Consider the following 20590-nt stretch of genomic DNA (forward strand, 5'->3'; position numbering starts at 1 on the left):
AAAATCCACAGAGGGTAAGAAGGAATATAACCAGCTCTTATACACACAAGCTTTCCTCGTCTCGAGCAGATGCTAACATAAGAGTGTGCATTTGCATACCGCTGCTCCATTATACATTCACGTGGGCTAACCCTGATACGTCCTCATGTTTACACCGCTGGAACTAATGACACTGCCTCTACAATCCTTCAAAATTAACCCATCGGGTCAGCCAAATATGAACACACACACACACACACACACACACACACACACACACACACACACACACACACACACACACACACACACACACACACACACACACACACACACACACACACACACACACACACACACACACACACACACACACACACACACACTTCTTATGAACTCTTGAAGGAGTTACTGAATGACATTAATGAGGTGTCCCACAGGGACAAAACACTGGTGTGTGCGTCCTTTCTGGTGTGGTGTGTGTTCAAGAGGAAGGTTATCCGAATCACTAACAGAAGCAAATTGACACCTTGTGCATGTGACACCAGCATGTGTAGTCATACTCAGCAGCGATTGACCGCTACAACAGGTCAAAGTGTCCGCCGCAGTCATGGTTATGAATATACACTTGATTATTTTAAAGTTTGTAACTGATGGACAATGTGTTCTTTACGATATGGACACACTCAATACATGAATGTGACGAATATTTATTAAATACCTGATTTCTAAATCAACTGCACTGCACACAAACACATCGGTGCACCTGCAGCACCACTCACAGATGAGTGGTGCTGCAGGTTTGACATAATTATATATTTAGCTCCCACACAAGAGAAATCCATACGTATGTGGGAGATTGTGTGCGATTGTGCAACCCTACAAAATCACGCTGCATCTCTGACACTCCACCAGCAAGGTCAAGACAGCCGCGTAGCAGGGTGAGCTCCACCAGTGAGCGGTACGAGTGCATTCTCCCCACAGCAGGCCTCTCCCTGCCTGAACTGTTACAGCAGGAGCAGCTTAAAAAACCATGCTCAACACAGACAAGAGGCTGCGTGTGCCCAGAGGCTTGCTGTACTGAGCCGGCTTCGATGGAAATAGCACAGTAGATGTCTCTACTCAGTATGTCTTACTGGATATTTCCTTTTTCACAGAGGAAAAGGAAATATCAAGAAAAACATCTGCAGTATTGGTGTGAAAACTGAGGTTCGGTAGCAAAATGCCAAAAGTGAAAGCGTAAAGAATTTAAGGTTTTTTCTTTTTCTTTTTTGGTTTCTACTTTATATCAAACCGATCATTAACAGGCCAGTGTACAATTAATTAGCTATAAGGGGACTTAAGGTAAGGTAAATTCTTCATCTTAGCTATTAGTTAATCCAAAATTTGAAAACTGTTTCCTTGTTTTAATACGTTTGGCTGCAACATAATCAGCTGCTCAGTTTTGGTCTCAGTTTCAGAATCGTTACACTGATGTACACCCTTGGTTACTCCGGGTTCTGTTTTTTTTTTTTTGTCCGTACTTCTCCGGGGAGACAAAAAAAGTGAGCTGCCACACTCTCCGATGTTCAAACAGAGCTAAAGCTCTGTTCAAGAGCAGTAAATGCTCCCTTCACACGTGTGTAAAATGCCTCATAAAGACCTAAAGACCCAGAAAATACAGGAAATAGTCCGCGTCTATCCTGCCAGATCCAGGTTATCAGTGTTGGGCTTTGGAGTCTATGGAGCTTTTCATTGAATTATTTAATTACAGCACAGAGAACACGGTCTTAAAATTCTCTTTAGGTCCATTAACGTTATAGGGAAATCATACTTCTGCTACTGGGGGGGGGGGGGGGGGGGAGGGTGGGCAAAAACACTGTTCCCATTCTGGTGACTTGGCACTTTATTCTATTTCCATTTCAAAAAAGTTGAAAAACAGTTCTATTGAAATCTGAAAAAGCCTTCAGCGTTTCCATCCTCCTAGCTCCTCCTGCCCCGTTTCATCCTAATACCTCCACTTCCCTGCACAAATGCATCATTACAGTACAATTATGTCTGTGGTAGCCCCCCAGCCTCCATTTACAGGGACTTAGGTCCAGTGTTCTGGGACTTACATGGACCCATTATGTCATTAAGCCATTATGAGCCGGGACAGAGAGAAAATAATACTCATAATAGGAGCTACATTGGGCACTACTTAAATCTATAAACTCACATCCTACCTGCCATCCTGCCTATTTATCTGTCTGACAGGGTTCCTTGTATGTGCACTGTGTTTCATGTTACACATCATACTACCGAGCTCTCCTTCTCCCAGCGGAGAGAGTTTGAAGACAGACTTGTGAAACTGTTTTCATTCAGTGTGTTGCCAAAGACTTACCCCGGAATTAGGATATGCTGTCCAGCCCAGTTCAGCTGTGGCCACCCGAGTGTCCATCACAGTCTCTGCAGCAAAGAGGGGGAAAAGAGAGGTAAAGAAAGGGAAAGACAGTGGTTAGCCTCAGATAAAGCTTGTTTGAGTATCACTCCACAGAGCTGAACTCTCAGTGATCACTTGACACTATCGTCGATGAACAGAGAAGGAGCTGAATCCTTCACGGCGTTCCATCCATCTCTGCGAGACTTCCGTTAAGACAAGAGCCGTGGAAACGAAGCCTCGGCACTGGGAGGAGCGTCTGAGCGCCTCTGTCATGCTGTTAAATGCTGAGCTTTGTGTTGTGCTCTCTCGGTGTGAGCGTGGAAGTACAGTATGTTCAATCTGCCTTTGTTTGTGTGTGTGCACGTATTTTCACGGCATGCTGTCGTTTGAGGAAAATTTGGTGGATATTTTTATATCGGTGTTTGTTTGTGAGCACATGAGAAACACTGAATCAGTTTACATGTGGTTGTGTGCGAGTGCTGAACTGTGTCACATTGTTCAGCCTGAAAATAAAAAAAAAAAACATTACAAAAGTGGCTCCACAAATTCAAAGGGAGCCCTCCGACACCAAGCCATTGCAGTTTGTTTACTCCCAAGTGGGGACATTCCCTGAAAACTAGTAGCACAGAGGTCCTCTGTACTGTACTTATTGTGTCTGTTCCTCTCAAACCACATTCATGAAAATACATAAATTTCCAAGACACGCGGTGCAATAAGAAGGGGGGGAGACGTCTCTATGCTTTTGTAAACATTTGCACAAAATACCAAGGTGTACCCAAGATAACTATATTGTACACAGGTTGTAAAAACAAAAAAATAAGCACTAAAAAGTGTAGAAAAGGAATTCAACCATTGAGATTTGAAAGAATATACCTCACCTTCAGACTTACTAACCAAGCTGCAATATCTGGCACCATATGAAATATAAGAAGACAAAGTTCTCTGCTGCTCTCTCCCCCAAAACTAATCCTCAGTGACACACTGTAGACAAATAAGTCTGGCAGCTCACCAAAGAAGTTTGTCATCCCTGTTTTGATTAATATCTGCCTGGTTGGTACAGTGAAATCTGGAACCTTGACATGGCTCCAGGAAAGATGAGAGAAGTATCACAAACAACTGGTCTCTCTAGCTCTCGCACGCACGCACGCACGCACGCACGCACGCACGCACGCACGCACGCACGCACGCACGCACGCACGCACGCACGCACGCACGCACGCACGCACGCACGCACGCACGCACGCACGCACGCACGCACGCACGCACGCACGCACGCACGCACGCACGCACGCACACACACACACACACACACACACACACACACACACACACACACACACACACACACACACACACACACACACACACACACACACACACACACACACACACACACACACACACACACACACACACACACACACACACACACACACACACAGATTTATAGAGTGATGAAGTGGTGTGACATGTTGGCCTTAGCAGTGTAATGATATATTCATAATTTCACTTGTAACAGACAGTTTATTCTCTGGCCTAAACCTTCCATCTTATCAAGAGAGAACCAGGGCATATTTCGTCTTTGACATCCCCTGTCACAACACGCGTTTGCTGTGGCCAACCTAGATAAAGACGGGGAGACAGAGGATTGGATGGTTTGTCTGGGTGATGATCTGCAGCAGATAAGTATAGGGTGTTTGGGAATTATCAGAGGAACTGCAGCTGCACTGTCTATGGCTTGGACATTATCCGCTATCAAAGCAAACGGTTGGCAAGCAACATGTGTTGTTGATGAGGAAGGAATCTCACTCTGATTAAATCCAAAGACACAACGTTGCCCCGGTTCACAGAAGTGTTTCCTCCCTCAGCATCTTTCCATTACCTGCTCTTTTACAGGAAGCACACACCCGCAGCCGTCTCTTATTTGGAGTCTCACTTAACTTCCAAATGACGGAGAACCCAACAGTCGAATGCAGTTCAAGTGGTCTTGATGAAAATATAGAAAATAAACAACTGAGGATGAGTGACAGGCCATCGGCAGGATGGATAGAGGCCTTTCATTCTCAATCTACAGTTACTGGGAGAAACGGTCTTTGAAAATAAAAGCAATAAGCTTTGGTTATTCACTTTCATACACAAGAAACAAAATGTATAAGACGTACACACGGACACACGCACGTTCCCATTCACCCGGCAACGCAAAGAGCAATTTTCAGTGTACACATACAATGACAGCCTTATTCACACTGGGCTTCCATCAGAGTATTTCAATTTCCCTAAGATCAGCCTTGTCTAGTTTCCAGCCAGCCAGCTCTCTTCTGCCTGCATGCCTGCGCAACTTGCTGTCAGCTGGGGAGATAGGAGCATGAAACAGCCCTGAACACCAGCCAGCGTTGCGGGGACTGCCAACCCTTCCTCAGGGGAAATCACAAAAGCTTTAGTCAAATCACATAGGCACTTGGTGGGCCATTTTCCATTTCCTTTAAAAAGGAGAGGAGGGGGGAGGGAGCCGCAAGACGGTGAAGGTAGGAGATTTTTTTAAGAGGGTCAAAGGCCCATGGGAGGGGTCAGTGAGCCGTGTCATGTGACCTAATGTCTACCATTAGCAAAATACTAGAGTAGCAGATGAGTAAATAGGGAATGTTAAGTGGTTATTAGCAAATGGGGCGGGGCTCAAACACCTGTCCACTGGCACAAGGCTTTTGGAAAGTGTCCCTTGTGTCTGTATGTGCGTGTGTGTGAGTGCGTGTGTGTGTGTGTGTGTGTGTGTGTGTGTGTGTGCGCGTGTGGGAGAGAGAGTTTTAAATGAGCTGTTATGGGGACTATTCATCCATTTAACAATAAGTGGATTTGAAGAGTTTCATTTAAAAAATCAGCTACCCACATTAATTAGGAAAGCAGACTCTTTCAAAAGTACAAGAGACACATTTTGGTTTATTGCTGAAATTATAAGTCATCCTACGACCTAAGCTTGCAAAACAATTAGGTTTCAGGGGAATTAATCATAATTTTCCATGTTCAGATGGATGCTGGTCCATTTTATACGAGGACATGTTTGAGATAATGACATGTACATTTTGATTTCAATTATTATTTTTCTAGTAAAGACAGATTCATACAAACAGTAATTTGCTTGGGGGAAAACGTGATGCTGTGACTGTAAATTTTCATTTGAGCAACTCACATTTATTTCCTCTGATTCATCTTCCCTGACTGTCTGTGGATTTCAGTAGTTTAACGCAGGGTTACTCCTAAGCTCAGACCATAAAACCCTCATAAAAACAATTAGTCCTCCTTTTCCCTTGCTCCCTGGTTTTGATTGCAAGTTATACCTGAACACACACCCTGTCCCCCTTTCGGTTTTTACCATTTGGAAGACAAGGTAAGACAGTGGCTAGCTGTAGTCCCTTGTGACTGGAGGGTGGCCCAGAGAGTGTTTTCTTCTGCATTCATATTCCGCTATGTCAGCTCCAACTGCAAGCTCCAATACATTAAGAGCCAGGTTCACAAGCAGTTCAGTCTGTGGGAAAATGATTAACATTGAGACCTTAATGTTGACTATGTAACCATGGATCATAAATCTTGTGGAAAAAACAATAGCTTGTAGGTGTCAGGGTAGCCAGCCTTAGATGGATTCAAAGAGCCGCAGGGCCGGAGGATGTATCATGACTACATCACAGGTTATTAGTTACTCCAAATCATACAGCGGATGTGGGTTTGGTCATTGTTTAAGGCTCATACAAGGCCGTTGTACTAGTCAAAACCAGGAGGTAGCAAGGCTGAGCCAAAACCAAGGCTCAACCGAGGAACAGCTTCCAATCCCAGAAAGCACAGCCCCTTCTCATTAGCAGCAAATGATGGATCAATACCAAATGCTCGGCTGTTTCCACAGATAGAGAGCGGGGGATAGAGAAAGGGAGGGATAGAAATGAAAGAGCGAGAGAGACCGCATTAAACATTGATGGGGCCCTGCATTACAGATCGATAAGGCAGCCCTCTTCACACAATTACACGTCAGCAAGCGATCGCATGATACATCACATACACATGCATGGCCACGTATTGCCAGCACTCACGCCAAAGAATATCTACCAAAAAAAAAAAAAGAGATTTCAGAGAAGAAAGAACGGCAGGAATGGATTGCTGTTTGTCTCTGGCTTTATGTGTGACTTTAATTCTGCAGTTTGAAAGTCAGACTGGCAACAATACTGTAATTCACCCCCTTTGTGGCCATGTCTGTACGACTGTATGGCTGCTGGTCGATAGAACATGTGCTGAAGCACCTCTCTGAAGCTGCCTGCCTCCTTAGTCAATACGGCTGACAATTCTCTGCAGATTTTCATCCCCATCCCACCACAACACATCTTTTCCATTCATCTATCCTTTAACCCTCCCTCGTCTATGCCCCCCTGATCAAGGACGCTCGAGCACTTTGTAATTCAATGAGACAATCATGTCCAGATGCTGGGCCGAGTGGGCCTTCTCTTTGTGATTGTCGAAACAAAAGTAAACGGCATCCGAGGGCCTTGAACAACGTTATTTAAGAGGGGTTTATCTTTTTCTCAGAAATGAAATCAAGACGGGAGGTCAAAGAGAGAGAGGGGGGAGGGGAGATTGAAGGGAACGACAGGCAGAGAGAGACAAAGATGAAAAACCAAGAGGAGAAATCAGCGGGATTGAAATGAGCACTTAACAATGATGAAGCCCCATGGTAGCCTGCTGAGCCTGGCATCTTAATACAGGGCTGAAACAAAGCAACAAACAAACTAGAGTGAAAGCTGCTGCGTCTCTCAAACTAATCAGCTGTCCACTTGGGGGATTTATGAATAAAAGAGAAGGTGCATTTTTCGACAGATTATTTTCTGAATATATTGTGTCTGATTTTCTCGGACAGGTAGAAACAATTCGCTCACTGCAACCAGGGAAATCAGAAAAAATATCGGGCTGGAAAGTTGGACCAACCCAGGTCCAGCATGGTTGAGAGCATTGCGTTGATCTGAAAACTGTAACTGTGGTCAAGGCACACAACTGCTACTGGGTAAGCAGAATAGGAATGAGGTGATATCTTTGATTGAGTCACAGTGTTGGAAAGAGAAGTCAATCCTTGCAAACACACGATGTGCGATTTTTCTAATGTTTCCCACACAAAAGCTGTGTCACTCACACTGAAGGGTCGTTTGCTTTAAATAGAAGACGCTGAACAGTCAACAGAAATACATCAAACGAAATATGTCGCTGCTATGTTCCCCCGAAGACAGCGATGACAACGTGGCTGATTTGAAAATTGAACAGAAAATAATCTGCCATCCTCTGAGACATTAGTGTGGAGTGATGGGATACACGAGTCCCGCATCGCTGGGCTCGCAGTCGCAGGCTCTGGCGGAGTGAAAATAAAACATTTCGGCGTGAAAGAATGAAAGAAAGAAACCGGGTCAGAATCAGAGACAAAAGAGAAAAGCTGAGTGATCAGAGGAGGTGCAGAGGGAGGGGCGCGGCAGGAGCCAAAGTGAGATTAGCAGCAGATGTTAAGAAAAATGCCTCACAAGAGAGAGGAATTAATATACATGCAGGATCTGCAGGACCTGATGAAATTATCCCATCATCACAGCAAGGTGACATTCTCTTGGCCTCACACATCTGGGCTGCCGCGTTGCATAAAACTGAAGATTCAACCTTGCGGCGCTCGGTGAGCAGCCACACACTCGTTGCCCAATTTTAACAGGTTTGCGACGATAGAGTTGTTGTGGAAGAGAAACACAACAGGCCCCACTGAGGCATCTAATCATATCTTAGTGGTCAGTCACTCAACCAGCCACCAGCGTAACACAGAAACAGCACATTTATACATAACCGCCCCACTTCTCACCTCTCCCTCTTTTTCTTTTGCTCGTTCTTTCTCTCTCGCTCTCTCTACCCTTCCTTCCCCTGGTCGGGGGGGAGGGGGAGGAGGGGGGGGGGGGTTAGGCACATCATTTGCATTCATTAACATTACATTAGCAGACAGAGTGATCTTTAGAAACCAGGCTGCCGGAGAGTGTCATCTTTAATTCATCATAACCCCACCACCCTGCCACCCTCGCTCTCTCTTTAACTCCACTTTCTTCTCCTCCGTCTTTCCTCTTCCACTCATCCATTTCTCCCCGCCCTCATTCCCCTTTTCCCTTTACTCGCACCACATCTTTTCCCCTCCTCTTCTCTGCGCGAATCTTCACTCTCCATTTACCTCTGTCTTTCATCTTCTTCACTTTGCGATGTCTTTTTTTTACCATCCCCCTTCCATTTTTCTCTCTCTCTCTGCCTCCAGTTACTGCTGCAGGGGGGGGGGGGTTGTGTACCTCTGTATTCTAACTATTACAAGAGACAGATGGGAAAAATCTAACCAAGAATTAGACCTATCCAATGGGTCGATTGCAATAAACAACTTCATTAATTTCAGTCGGAGTGCAAAAGATCTCCAATGATTCCACATCCTCCTCTTCTACACAAAGATAAGAAAACAGTGAGGAGCAAGCATGGGTAACAGCCAAGCCACATATTGGAGTGGGTGTAGAGTTTATGCTAAATGCAGAGCAATGTAAGCTGAGCAAATATCGATAATACTCCATAACAGTTTCAGGCCAAACGGGGGTGATACCCATGTTTTCATAAAGAGGTTAAATATCAAAATAATCTGGCGAAACACGGTTCAGCATTCTGACAAAGGATTTGCCATTCCATATGTTTTGTTTCCCTCTCTCTGCTCCTGACACACAGCGGAAACATGATCCCCCTCCCATTGTAGTCTGGTAGTGATGACATTGCTTTGGGAATTCTGCAGTTACTTCTGTAGACGTCTTTTAATTGATTCTCACAGGGACCAATCAAAAGCCAGAAAATATGTTGCTGTCGCCACTCCCCCTTGGTGCTGATAAAGCTCATCACCATCCCTTAAAAAATACACAACATGGCATGTGTGTATTCATATAGAGCGCAAGAATGATGTTGCATGCAATCACTGCGGCACTGCAGCTCCTGGCCATCAGTTTTACTTTTAGAACATATACGTACATCTCTTGTAGATGTGTCTTTAAAAAAAAAGAAGAGTTCAGTGGAAAATGTTGATCACGAGGAAAAATGTGTGTATTATATTACTATGCAAGATTAATGCTCACATACATACATTGCATGCTGCCAAACACGTAGTGCAGAGAAAATCAATATTAAACCATGTTATACCTCACAGTAATAAGGCTGGGATATACTGAGGTTTGCTGTAGCAGCAGTGACCAAGCAATAATCCAGATGGAAGCAGTGCTAGCCTCCCACAACCATCACAATACTCATTACTGCTGATATTGCCTCGGCCTGCCTGTCTGCTTTTAAGAAACCTGGCAATTCGCTGCAGTAAAATGAGGTAATTACAACTCTTATCAGGCTCCTCACCTCAGAAAACAGCATTTAGAGAGAGGTAGAGAGAGGGGGACTACTCCCCAATGGTTCGCCGGCTGTGGAACAAGCTCTTGGCCGACTTCCCAATCACTCAGCCACACCCAACCACTGTCACATATTCTCCTTGCAACTCCGGTTCCTACCTACTCCACTCTCCTTTTATTCCAAGAAAAACACTAAAAGCAGAAATATGATCACTTTAATGAGACAACCAACAGAATTCCTCCATGAGTGCCCCAAAGAAAAATGAAGGAGTAGCTGACATGAACCATGCAAGCCAGAGGAATATCACTTTACAGCACAGCAACTGTGCCAAGAAATGCCCCCCTGCCTCCAGGATGAAGAGCAGGACAATTCTGGTTGAGTTTATGTTGGAGAAGTAACATGGGGAAAATGTATTTAAACCCTTTTCCCATAAAGACAGTGGCTTTAACATGACATGTCTATCCACTATAGGTTTGACATTTCTCAAACTTTACACATGCGAGTGAGAAGTCCTGACTTGGCTTATCATCGCTTCTACTGACTAGACACACGGCGAGTCTACACTGATGGCGAAGAACCAGCTCACACTGGGATTGTGTGACATTTAGCAGTATAAACTACAGCTAATGGGCTGAGGGGTGTCATTAGCAAGGTCGTGTGTGTGTGTGTGTGTGTGTGTGTGTGTGTGTGCGTGCGTGTGTGTGCTTGTTGCTGGACTGCGAAAGGGCACGAATCACAAAATGAAGAGGGAAGAAAGAGAGATACAGTATATGAAGGAATCAATACAGTTAATGTCAAATATGTGCACAGTTTCTCTTCTGACGGCCTCTCAGTGTGACTCGCCTGGTTGCATTTAATAGCAACTGGGGGTTAGGAGGGTCAACAAAATAGATAGAACTCCCTGTCCTTTTCTGTGACACACTTGAACTGAGATAAGCATCCCGTAATATGTGGAACCAGTGCGGAGGGCAGAGAGAGGGATGGAGAGATAAAGAGATAAAGAAAGTGGGAGGGATGAACACGGCAGAAGGGTGCAGTTTATGTGACGAGAGATGCTGAATCAGATATGGGAGATGTTATCGGGGCGACACTGGGATGGCGAGGGCATCGTGTGGCAGTGCCCTGTGTTATCTTATCCAGGATCCAGAAATGGACCTAACATTAGCAGTTACATCATTTCTTAGAAACCACCCGATCCTGTTTCTGTCTTGCCACCCAAATGTGTAAAAGACGTACTGTGCTCTTTCATTGCACTTGCAATATTCATGAACAGTGAAAAATTCAACTGTCTCACCTTAACACGGACGTGAACATCACCTTACAGAAGGAAACGGAAATGCATGAAGGGATGAAAAAAAGGCACATATGCACACACACGCAATGGAAGACACAATACAGTATATGCATGCTCACAACACCCATTAAACACAGCAGAGCCCAGCTGCTCCTTCTATCACTTGCATTGGTACCCACTCAGAGTAATGGAATACAGCCTGCCCTTTAATCCCCAAAAGAATAACTTAATACTTTGCCTCTGTCACTGCTAGTTTCTCCCTGAGAATAAGGCAATGCACCGCTGAAAAGTAATGAAGAAGACTGGGTTCAAGGGGGTGAGGCAAACACCAGCCAGCTATATCCAATCTCATTAAACGCCGTTGTTAACCATGTTTGGATGCACCACAAAATTGACTCGTGCCCCCTGAATAATTCCCCCCATCGGCGGAGAGGAAAACAGAGTGCGGGGAGAGCGTCGGAGAGCCAGATAGGGCCTTGAGGGTTGATGTGGTGCTCTCCCTCCGTCTCATCTAGTGTCAGTAAAAGGACGACCTTCAACCACCTTGAACCCATTGGAGCTGAATTTCAATAAAAGTCAAATTATCACCCGCGCCCATGGGGCTTGGGGAAGGCACTAAGTCTGAATCGACTGTGCATGTAAGACGATTTAACAGTCGTATGGAGGTGTGAGCGAGTCAATCATATGACGCACTTAGAGGTGAGCAGTGGTTACTGTACCCTATTGGGAGATGGTGCCACTGGGATGGATCACTGATTGTTTGCTGCGAGTATAAGTGTGTGTGTGTGTGTGTGTGTGTGTGTGTGTGTGTGTGTGTGTGTGTGTGTGCGCGAAAACGCATATGCCAACACGCGGGTTGGAAAGTGTTATTCAATCTAGCCGTGTTCTCCCTTGACCGATGCGAGTGAGATCCAGGTAATTGATGCATCAGTTTGGTATCCCCCAGTCGTGTGCTCCTCACCACAGGGACAGTGCTGGCTAAGCCGGTGTGAATGAGAGGAAACGCACGGTGTGATCTCGCTCCCTTAACCGTGAGTGAGGTGTTCTTCGGGGATCTCGTTAGTTGAGCTCCAATAGGCACATGCAGACACACACACACACACAGATGCGGCAAATACATCCCAAGAGTCTGGATTAACCATTGGCGATGGCAATTGTAGACATGCACAGGTGGAGAGGCCCTCTCATTCTGCACTTTCTTCCTCGCTATCCATCTCCATAAACATTCCAGTGGCCTCTACGCTGCCTCCAAGTGAACACATTGCTTTCCATTAAAAGCAAACCCTAAATCTACCTTCTTGCAGCATATGCTCATATGCCTGGGGAAGTCTATCTAGTTTTGGAGATGGACTTTGTTTTGCTGAGAGTCTGCATGCAGCGATGGGGGAATAAGAGATAGATCATAGTCCTAAGGCTAAGAGAAAAAATTTCAGCAGGTGATTTTGACCTTAAAGCATGAGGCTGACAGAGGCGGGGAGTTTCTCCAATGAGAATCCATATCAAGAAAGGAAGGAAAGAGATAGGAAAAGAGAGACCATTTCTTCCTCTGGGGAGTAAGAGTGAAACAGACCATTTTGAGTATCTTTGTCTGGAGGACTCTCACCATGCAGTGGAAATAGTACATGCTTCTCGCTGCTTCTTTAAAGTTAGGGAATGGAAACCTTCAAAAGAGGAAAAGGCCATTTTTTTTAGCTCCCAGGAGAAATTTGCATTTGATGCCATAATTTTTATTTCCACCATCAACCTGCCCACTCTCTTCTATCGTTGCCTTTTTAATTAGTTACTTGTTTTTCTTCATCCATCTCTCCAACCCCCCCCCTCTCTCTGAAACTCCGAGATCCTCTGGGACGACAAATGTCATCTCACAGACATTACAATGTCTGTTTTGCCACAGGGAGGCTGCTGGTAATGTTGATCTCGTGCCACCCACCCACACAAATAAACACGAGCCCACATCATTTCTGGCTTCATCTGATTTGGCTCAAAGCATCTGGGGTCGCTTGGGCTCTGGAATCAGAATGCAGCCCCAAATGTCACAGCTGTCCGGTGACACCAGCGGTGAGCGCAACCGTCAGCCATTCTTCTGGCCCTCGCCGCTATCTCAACAGCGGCTATGGCACTACACGATGTCATCTATTAGGCGCGACCGCCAACACCGCTAACATTTATTGTCTTTTATCCGCACATTTCATATCTTTCCAACCTCCCGTTGAATGCAAATGTGAAAGAGACAACATGAGTTGATCAGAGGGCGAGCTCCTACATGCAGTGAGCCAGCCTGTGGTTACCCTGCCAGGAGGAGAGCAGAGAGTTTACAGGCAGCGCTCTCCTCGGCGGCCCCCGCCAGATGAGGCTGTTTGCTGGTGTGACGTGAGCCGCGCTCCGCCAGGGGTCAAAGGGCGACACTCCGCTTGCTGCACTACTGTAAAATGGTGCGGCTAAAGAGCTGAGACGCCTCGTTAGGTATGTAGTGCCACCCGCCCACTTCAAGCTGCTCTTTCACTTCACACGTAAGATGCAGTGGCAGCGCAAACTCGCTCGCTGCTCACTTTGCACACTCCGGAACACACGCTCGCACGTCCGCACATTGCACGTGTAAATACAGGAGACGCAAGCAGCGTGCAGAGTTGTGAAAGCAGCTCCATGCTGTTAAAATATTTATGTGCCACTGGGTTGGAATGCAGGTGTCTGTCCAATGTGTGTGTGTGTGTGTGTGTGTGTATCTGCTGGTGGGGTAAATAACTCTGATGGGAGACACAAGTGGTTTGCATGTGTTTGGAGAGAACGGCAACCGCTCAGGACCTACCGCATTTTAGATGAAATGGCAGCAGTGTTCGTGTTGGAGGGAATAAGTGCACCCTTTATGTGTGTAGGAGAAAGTGTGTCTAACACTTAACATTTGTTTGAGGGCAAAGGGTGGAATTTATCGTGTACTTCTGTCTACCAAAACATTTAGACAATTATAGTTGTATAACACAAAGGCAGGGACAGTTTCAAGCCTGTGCATCATCCACCCTGTGGGTTTTTCATCTCTTCAGCATCACTTTGAGTCCTCAGTTAAATTGGGAACGGAAACATGGAAAAAAAGAGAAATCTGAATGCACGAGCAGCAGTGTATTGATCCAGAGGAGCAATGATGACTGCAGGTGTTCCAGTCATCTCTGCCATCGACCCGCATTGTGTTGGAAGAGGTAAGCCGGAGACAGGCTGATAGGAAAAAAATGGGCCTAGGGAGGTTTCATTACAAATGTTAAGTAGAGCAGAAAGGCTCTGTGTAATTCCCGAGAATATTACCACTCAGCCTGTGGGATTCAACAATTCTCTGGTACAAGATCGGAGTCAAGCACACCACTTCAATCAGAGACAAATACAGAAAGGGACATGCACCCCTTGATTTCCAGCAAATACTCATTTACATCACTACATATGATCATTCTCTTCTCTCCAACACTCACTCACAAACTCACACAAACACACAAATCTCACATACATTAGCCCAAGAGTAACAATGACACACACACTTGAAAACCTGTGTATGTGGAACTGTTACTGACAGTAAGCATCTTTTACGCACCGCGGGTAGTCGAGCTGTGACCCAAAATAACCAGTCGGGAAGCGAACGCAAGTGAATGTGTAAACATTTCCAAACATCCCCATTTTTGCCCTTCCAACGTTATCCCAAAGTTTTCAAACTAAAACAGGGCGAACAGCCTTTTCCAAACTTCTCTGTTTCAGGCACTCAAAAACTCTTTTTCTGTCCACGGTGGCATCGATGCAATACAAGACGGATTTTCTGGATGTTGTTTAGGAAAGAAACTAACCCCACATATGGACAGAGCTGGTAGAAAAACAGAACACAATGTACCTTTGGTCATAAGCTCAGCACACAGAGACGTTGTCGAAATAAGATAAGACACAAAACACTATATGACGGTGGTAGGAACAAAGAAATTCACACACAGTTATGAATGGCAATTTCCCAACTGCTTTCTCTCAGCCTTAAGTGTATGCTGAGCAAATTTGACTACCACTTCATGAAAGTGTGTGTTATCTGCGGTTGTGCAGTTATTAATGTAGTGTTGGAATGACTCCCAGAGTTTTCAGACACGCTACCTCTCCTCCTTTTCCCTCCCCAGGGGTGTTGTCCCCTGACAGCCAGCTCCACATAATGACGCTGACAGACCCAAACAAACACAGGTTCAGACTTTAGACAGACGAAGCCAAGAAAAACAGCAAAAAGAGCCGGAGGAGATAGAAGTAGGAGGAAGGTGGAGCAGGTAACTCGCCATCTTTGGCAAGTGTATGGCTACCGTTGCAGTGTCAGGGGCTATAGCTGGAAAGATGATTGGTGTAGAAGTCACAACCCCATTTCTTTCTCTTGCTTGCTGTCTTTTGTTCCCCATCCTGCTTTTTTAATCTCTTTCTTGCGTCTATCCGCTCGACACAGAAACAGGTGGTCACGGCCTCTGTAAAGGCACAGGGTGATAATTGATGGCAGGATAATGCACTGTGCTATCTCCTCTTTCTCTATCCCTCTTTTGCTCTCGCTGCCCCTTGTCTCTGTGTCTGTCCCCCCCTCCCCTCTCTCTCCCTCTCCCTCTCCCTCCCCAGGTGTGCTGGTGGCTGGGGGCTAAATGATGAACAGAGCCACAGTGTCTGCTGTCTCTAATGGGGACATTATGCAGGAGGATGGGAGAAGTGCTCACGCGGGCTCGTAAATCACACACTCCTGTAGAGAGACTCACTGCGCGGCCTCACTGCTCCACTAACCCGGCAATAGATACACACATATAAATGGGGAGGGGGGTACTCACGCGAGCACGCGAGCACGCACGAACACACACACACACACACACACACACACACACATATATATAGACATATGCAAACACAAATTGAGCATTTGCATACATAGACACAAGTTTACAGACAAACACACTCACAAAAAATGCACAGCTGCACTCGCGCTGCTATGCTGCACAGCCCATTGAGCTGACCTCCAGCATGCAGTCAACATTTGCCATGTAACTACCGGGACACAATTCACTTACATCTGTCCAGTGACAGCACCTCCGCCAACAGGACAGTGTGCGACACCGGAGCTTGTGTCAATGTGATTGAAGTTTGACAGAGCCTTTAAAGCATTATTAGCGCTCCCTGTCACAGTCCAGCACACACAGGGGCCCGCCGGTGCACGGGTGAGGTAAACACAGGCCCCATTTAGCATATTACCCATCAGTCAACACGGCAGGCATAGGAGATAAAGAAATGCACACCCACTGCGAGTGGGAAAACAAGCACTCCAGTCTGCTCCTTCTCAAAAGGAGGGCTCTATGGAGGTATTTTGGCAGGTGTGTGCAGAGGCAACTCACACACGCAAAACTCACAGACATTCATGCCCGCACGCAAAAGAATACCCCGCGGAGAGCCGCGCTGCGATGCACACACACAGGTTGATGACAGGGGAGGCATTATCCGAAGTGAAATATCTCCAGGAGATGCCTCACATAGTTAATTGACTGTGATGAGCCAGTGCCAGCACGCCTTGATGCGCCTTTTTTTCCCTTCGCTTTATTTGTCCCTCAATTTCCACTTTATCCGCACAAAGATAATATGGAAATCCACAAAATTGGGTATTTCTTCTGTGTGATTTATAAGCCACAAATCCCTCAAAAAATATCCCCAACTGCTGATGCGTGTGTTATTGCTATTACAAATATGCTAATCTGGAAAATCCGAGGTGAGGAATTTGATTTATAATCTGCTTCTTTTCACTTCACAATAACATACCCCATTTGACACCTGCAAGCATGGAAGTGAAAGAAAATGTCAACTATTGCGTCTAAGACCATGTAGGGGAAGAAGAAAAAAACCCTTGCCAGTTAAAGCACCAGTAATAACTGCTGACAGTTTGCACACGAACAATGGTGAGATTTTAACTGTTAACACGTTGCTAAAAGGCAGGGGGCTGTGATGTGGCAACAGGGGCTTAGCCAGCAGAGCTGTTTGGACTAGAAACAGACAGCTGGCACTGTGGTAGAGAGACTCTCTCCTCAGGAGGAACCAAGTTGACCTTCAGTCAATTGGAGACATGCATATCTGTACACAAACATGTCCTCTTAGGGAACTGGCAGGCTGCATGTACCCTTTGGGTGCATTTTGCTTGTCATTGTGTTGCATCGGCAGACAAGAGGAATGTAAAAACAAATACACGGAGGTAGGTTAAGTAAACCAGTAGAGTGAGACAGGCTGACGGGGCGATTGATACCGCAGACAAAAGGAAGACAGCGCGCATACTCTCACTGCAATGTTTACACAGTCTGCTGGTATTTGTCTTACATCTCTGAAAAGGCATGAAGCAACCTTTATCCAGCGTAATTCCTCCCTGAAGATAATGGATTGTGAGCACAAAACCTCCTCCTCAAACCTCATCATCTGCCCCCTTTCCTCACATCACATCATCAACGGACTCTCACACACACACACACACACACACACACACACACACACACACTCACACAGAGACACAGAGACCTCTGTCAACACTCCCTGAGGCAGCGGTGTTAATTCTTCCCAGCCTATTCTCAGTCACACATGGCCGAGGAGGCAGTCGCCAGTGGAGGCTCACTGCTAGATTAACCTGTGCTCTCACCTCAGATCTGTTTTTCAGGGCGACCGGTCAGACGGTGTCCATGGCTGGCAGATAGTAACTCATTGTCAGAACACTGTCAGCGCCTGGTCCTGCATTAGTGGCTCTTGAAGAGAGGAACTGTGGGCATGGTGCCAGCCAAGAGAAAAACAGGCCTACTGCCCCACACAGCACTTAACCTGACCTCTCCCCTCAGGATGTGGGGTGTGTGTGTGTGTGTGTGTGTGTGTGTGAGTGTGTGGGTGTGTGTGTGTGTGTGTGTGTGTGTGTGTGTGTCCGTTAGTGTATGCGTGTGTAAATGCGTGGTGGTGAGAGCTGAAGTATTTTCTCTGTGCTTGAGCAAGTGCATATTTTGGCTGGTGATAAATCCCAATGCTAGAGAAAGAAAAACAACACTGGCACTTTCTTCTCATTTCTCTCAGTTTCTCACTCGTGCACAATGTGCGATCCTGTTTTCCCCGTCACCCCCTGTGGTCTGTGTTACATTAAAAAGGTCACATGTCGTTGTAAATATAATGAGCATGTTTTGAAGAAGTACAGCCGCTGGCACTAGAGCTGCACAGTTAAAACAGGAGAGGAGCTTTAAACTTTTCAAAACCTCAAGTAAAAACACAGAACTTGGCTTTGGTTAATCCGTTTCTATTCTTTGTACATGCTTGGTAAATGCATTTTTGTACAATTGCATGTGAAACCCGCAAGCTTCAGACTTTAGACAGCTTTAGTTAGGATCTGTGGTTGAGGTGATGGATTGCCCCATACGTACAGCGGAGGAACTATGCAGTGAGTAAAACCATAACGAATCAGTTAGCTGTAGCTGTAAAAATCAATACTAAATGCCTTTCACTATTATCAATAGAATGGACTTACAACAGTCACTGACTGGTGTAGATTCTCACTTACAGCACTAACTTAAATCATGGTGATTATACATGCTATTTTGCAGTTATGGGAAAATAAATGGCTTAGACCTTTGTAAAACAGACAAGAGCAGACTTCACAGAGTAGAGAGAGAGAGAGAGGGATTGAAGGACAGCGAGATATTTAGCGTGTGATAAAGACACCATTACGGATCTGCTACACTGCCTTGCTGCAGCTTTGATAAGATATTGGCCTTTGCAAGGCACCGAGTTCCGCTAAGCTGCCGTGGCAAAGGCACAATGGACAACTAATTTCCTGGAAGAGAAGAATGGTCAGGGGTCTGTGAACATTACACTTCCACCTGCCTCAGCCCCACGCTGCCAAAACATGGTTCAGACGACTTATAATGCAGCAGAGGGAGAAGGAGCACGAAGGGGTGGAGGGATGGAGCAGGAACATCCGGCGGCAGCTTTGTACCTCATTGTGTGGTTTGAATAACACGAAAAAGGCAAGATAGCGCCAAACAAAAGCGGAACAGGAAGAGGCCATTGGAGAGTTCCTTTCAACAGCCCCGTGTCTCTCTCATTTCCCCCACCCCCATGTCGCCGAGGTGAGTCTTCCTTGCTCCACTGCTAACCAAGTGAAAAGCAATTCCTGCCAATGAGGTTCCCAGGTGGATAATGTACTCTTAAAAGCCAGGCAGGGGCTGCGAAGTCTGAGCTGCTCTTAACAACAGGCCCAGCCTAAGAATTGAGCTGGCAGGATGTGGACTTGTCGGGCTGACAGAAAGACGGCTGTGAGTGAAAAAGCGATTTGGGTTTTAATGACGCGCTGATGAATGAGTCTCAGATCCCAGCAGCAATAACTCAAAGCCCAGGCAGAGACACACGCCTTGGCAGGGCTAAGAGCTGCAGACTGCTGGTTCACTACGGGGCCACGGTGCCCTCACACTTCTTGGCTGGACTCGATTGGCATTACAGGCTGTTAATAGTCTGGTTTGTTAAGCAGAAGGGTTTAGTTTGGGTTGTTCGGTATACATTTTTATCAGTTTGGATCGGCCACTGTGTGGATCTAAGCAGATACTGTATGTGTAAGCAAGGGTGAGGACTGGAGTATATTAGTAAATTGGATGTGCATTTAAAACCCATAAAGCCAAAAAACACATTAAATGTTCAGATTCATTTGTCACACCCAGTGGACAGGATCGTATAAAACCTTGGGCCACATCGAAACAATACCATGTGCCGATTCAACTTTAGAGAGAATATAGAAAAATCAAAGCATATTGTGTTTATTATGCTTCTTCAGTTATGGCATCTTTCATCGTCTTTTCAATAAACATGTAACAGTATTGCTCTTAGTCTTATACAGCCACAGATACCACAGCCACAGATTTTTCATGTTTGTAACTTCTCTATGAGCAGCTGTTTATGTGACCGCAGAAGAGATGCTCTTGAGGGTTCTGACAATGAAAGACTTCACAATTTACTGCTTATCCAAAATAAAATAGTGTGAAATTGTGTCATATTTGAATACTAAGATACGGCTGACAGGATTTAATTCATCTCTGGGTGGTGGCCTTGTCATAAAAACTGTACACCCATCAGCTAAATAAGCTACTGTTATGAAGTGCAACATTAAATACAAAAAAATGTCTCCATTTTTGAAGAGTTAATTAATGTACTGTGTGTTGTTCCCATTTTTATGGAAATACATCTAAACAAAATGTCACACTGAGGGACCTTGAATGTTACCCCGCTGTCAATGGGCTTTGTGCATTATTGTCCATTGGTTTGATTTAACTACTTTACTGTCTAGAATCATAGGATTGCCACTTGTAAGGCATAATGATGCCCATCTGCCTCACTGCCCCCACGATATCAATCGTCCATGCAGATTAACCAGTGGCTGGCAGTGGCACAATGTACACAATATGGCCAGCCAGGGAACGCTCTAGAAAGAAGGAACAAGAACTGATTTCAATAGCAATTGGCTT

General features: G+C 45.6%; 1 protein-coding gene across 8 annotated transcripts in view; it reads right to left on the minus strand.

Annotated features, from left to right (window-relative positions):
- Positions 1 to 20590, minus strand: part of LOC118311152 (ephrin type-B receptor 1-B) — a 157971-nt gene that overhangs the window by 99383 nt on the left and 37998 nt on the right. For all 8 annotated transcript variants that reach the window (XM_035634732.2, XM_035634731.2, XM_035634726.2 and 5 more), the window contains one exon: positions 2342 to 2406. In XM_035634732.2, coding sequence (XP_035490625.1) covers positions 2342 to 2398 — 57 coding nt within the window. In that variant the 5' untranslated portion in view covers positions 2399 to 2406. The remainder of the gene's footprint in view (positions 1 to 2341; positions 2407 to 20590) is intronic.

The sequence above is a fragment of the Scophthalmus maximus genome, chromosome 5 (assembly GCF_022379125.1).
Source record: "Scophthalmus maximus strain ysfricsl-2021 chromosome 5, ASM2237912v1, whole genome shotgun sequence".
Taxonomy (NCBI): Eukaryota; Metazoa; Chordata; class Actinopteri; order Pleuronectiformes; family Scophthalmidae; genus Scophthalmus; species Scophthalmus maximus.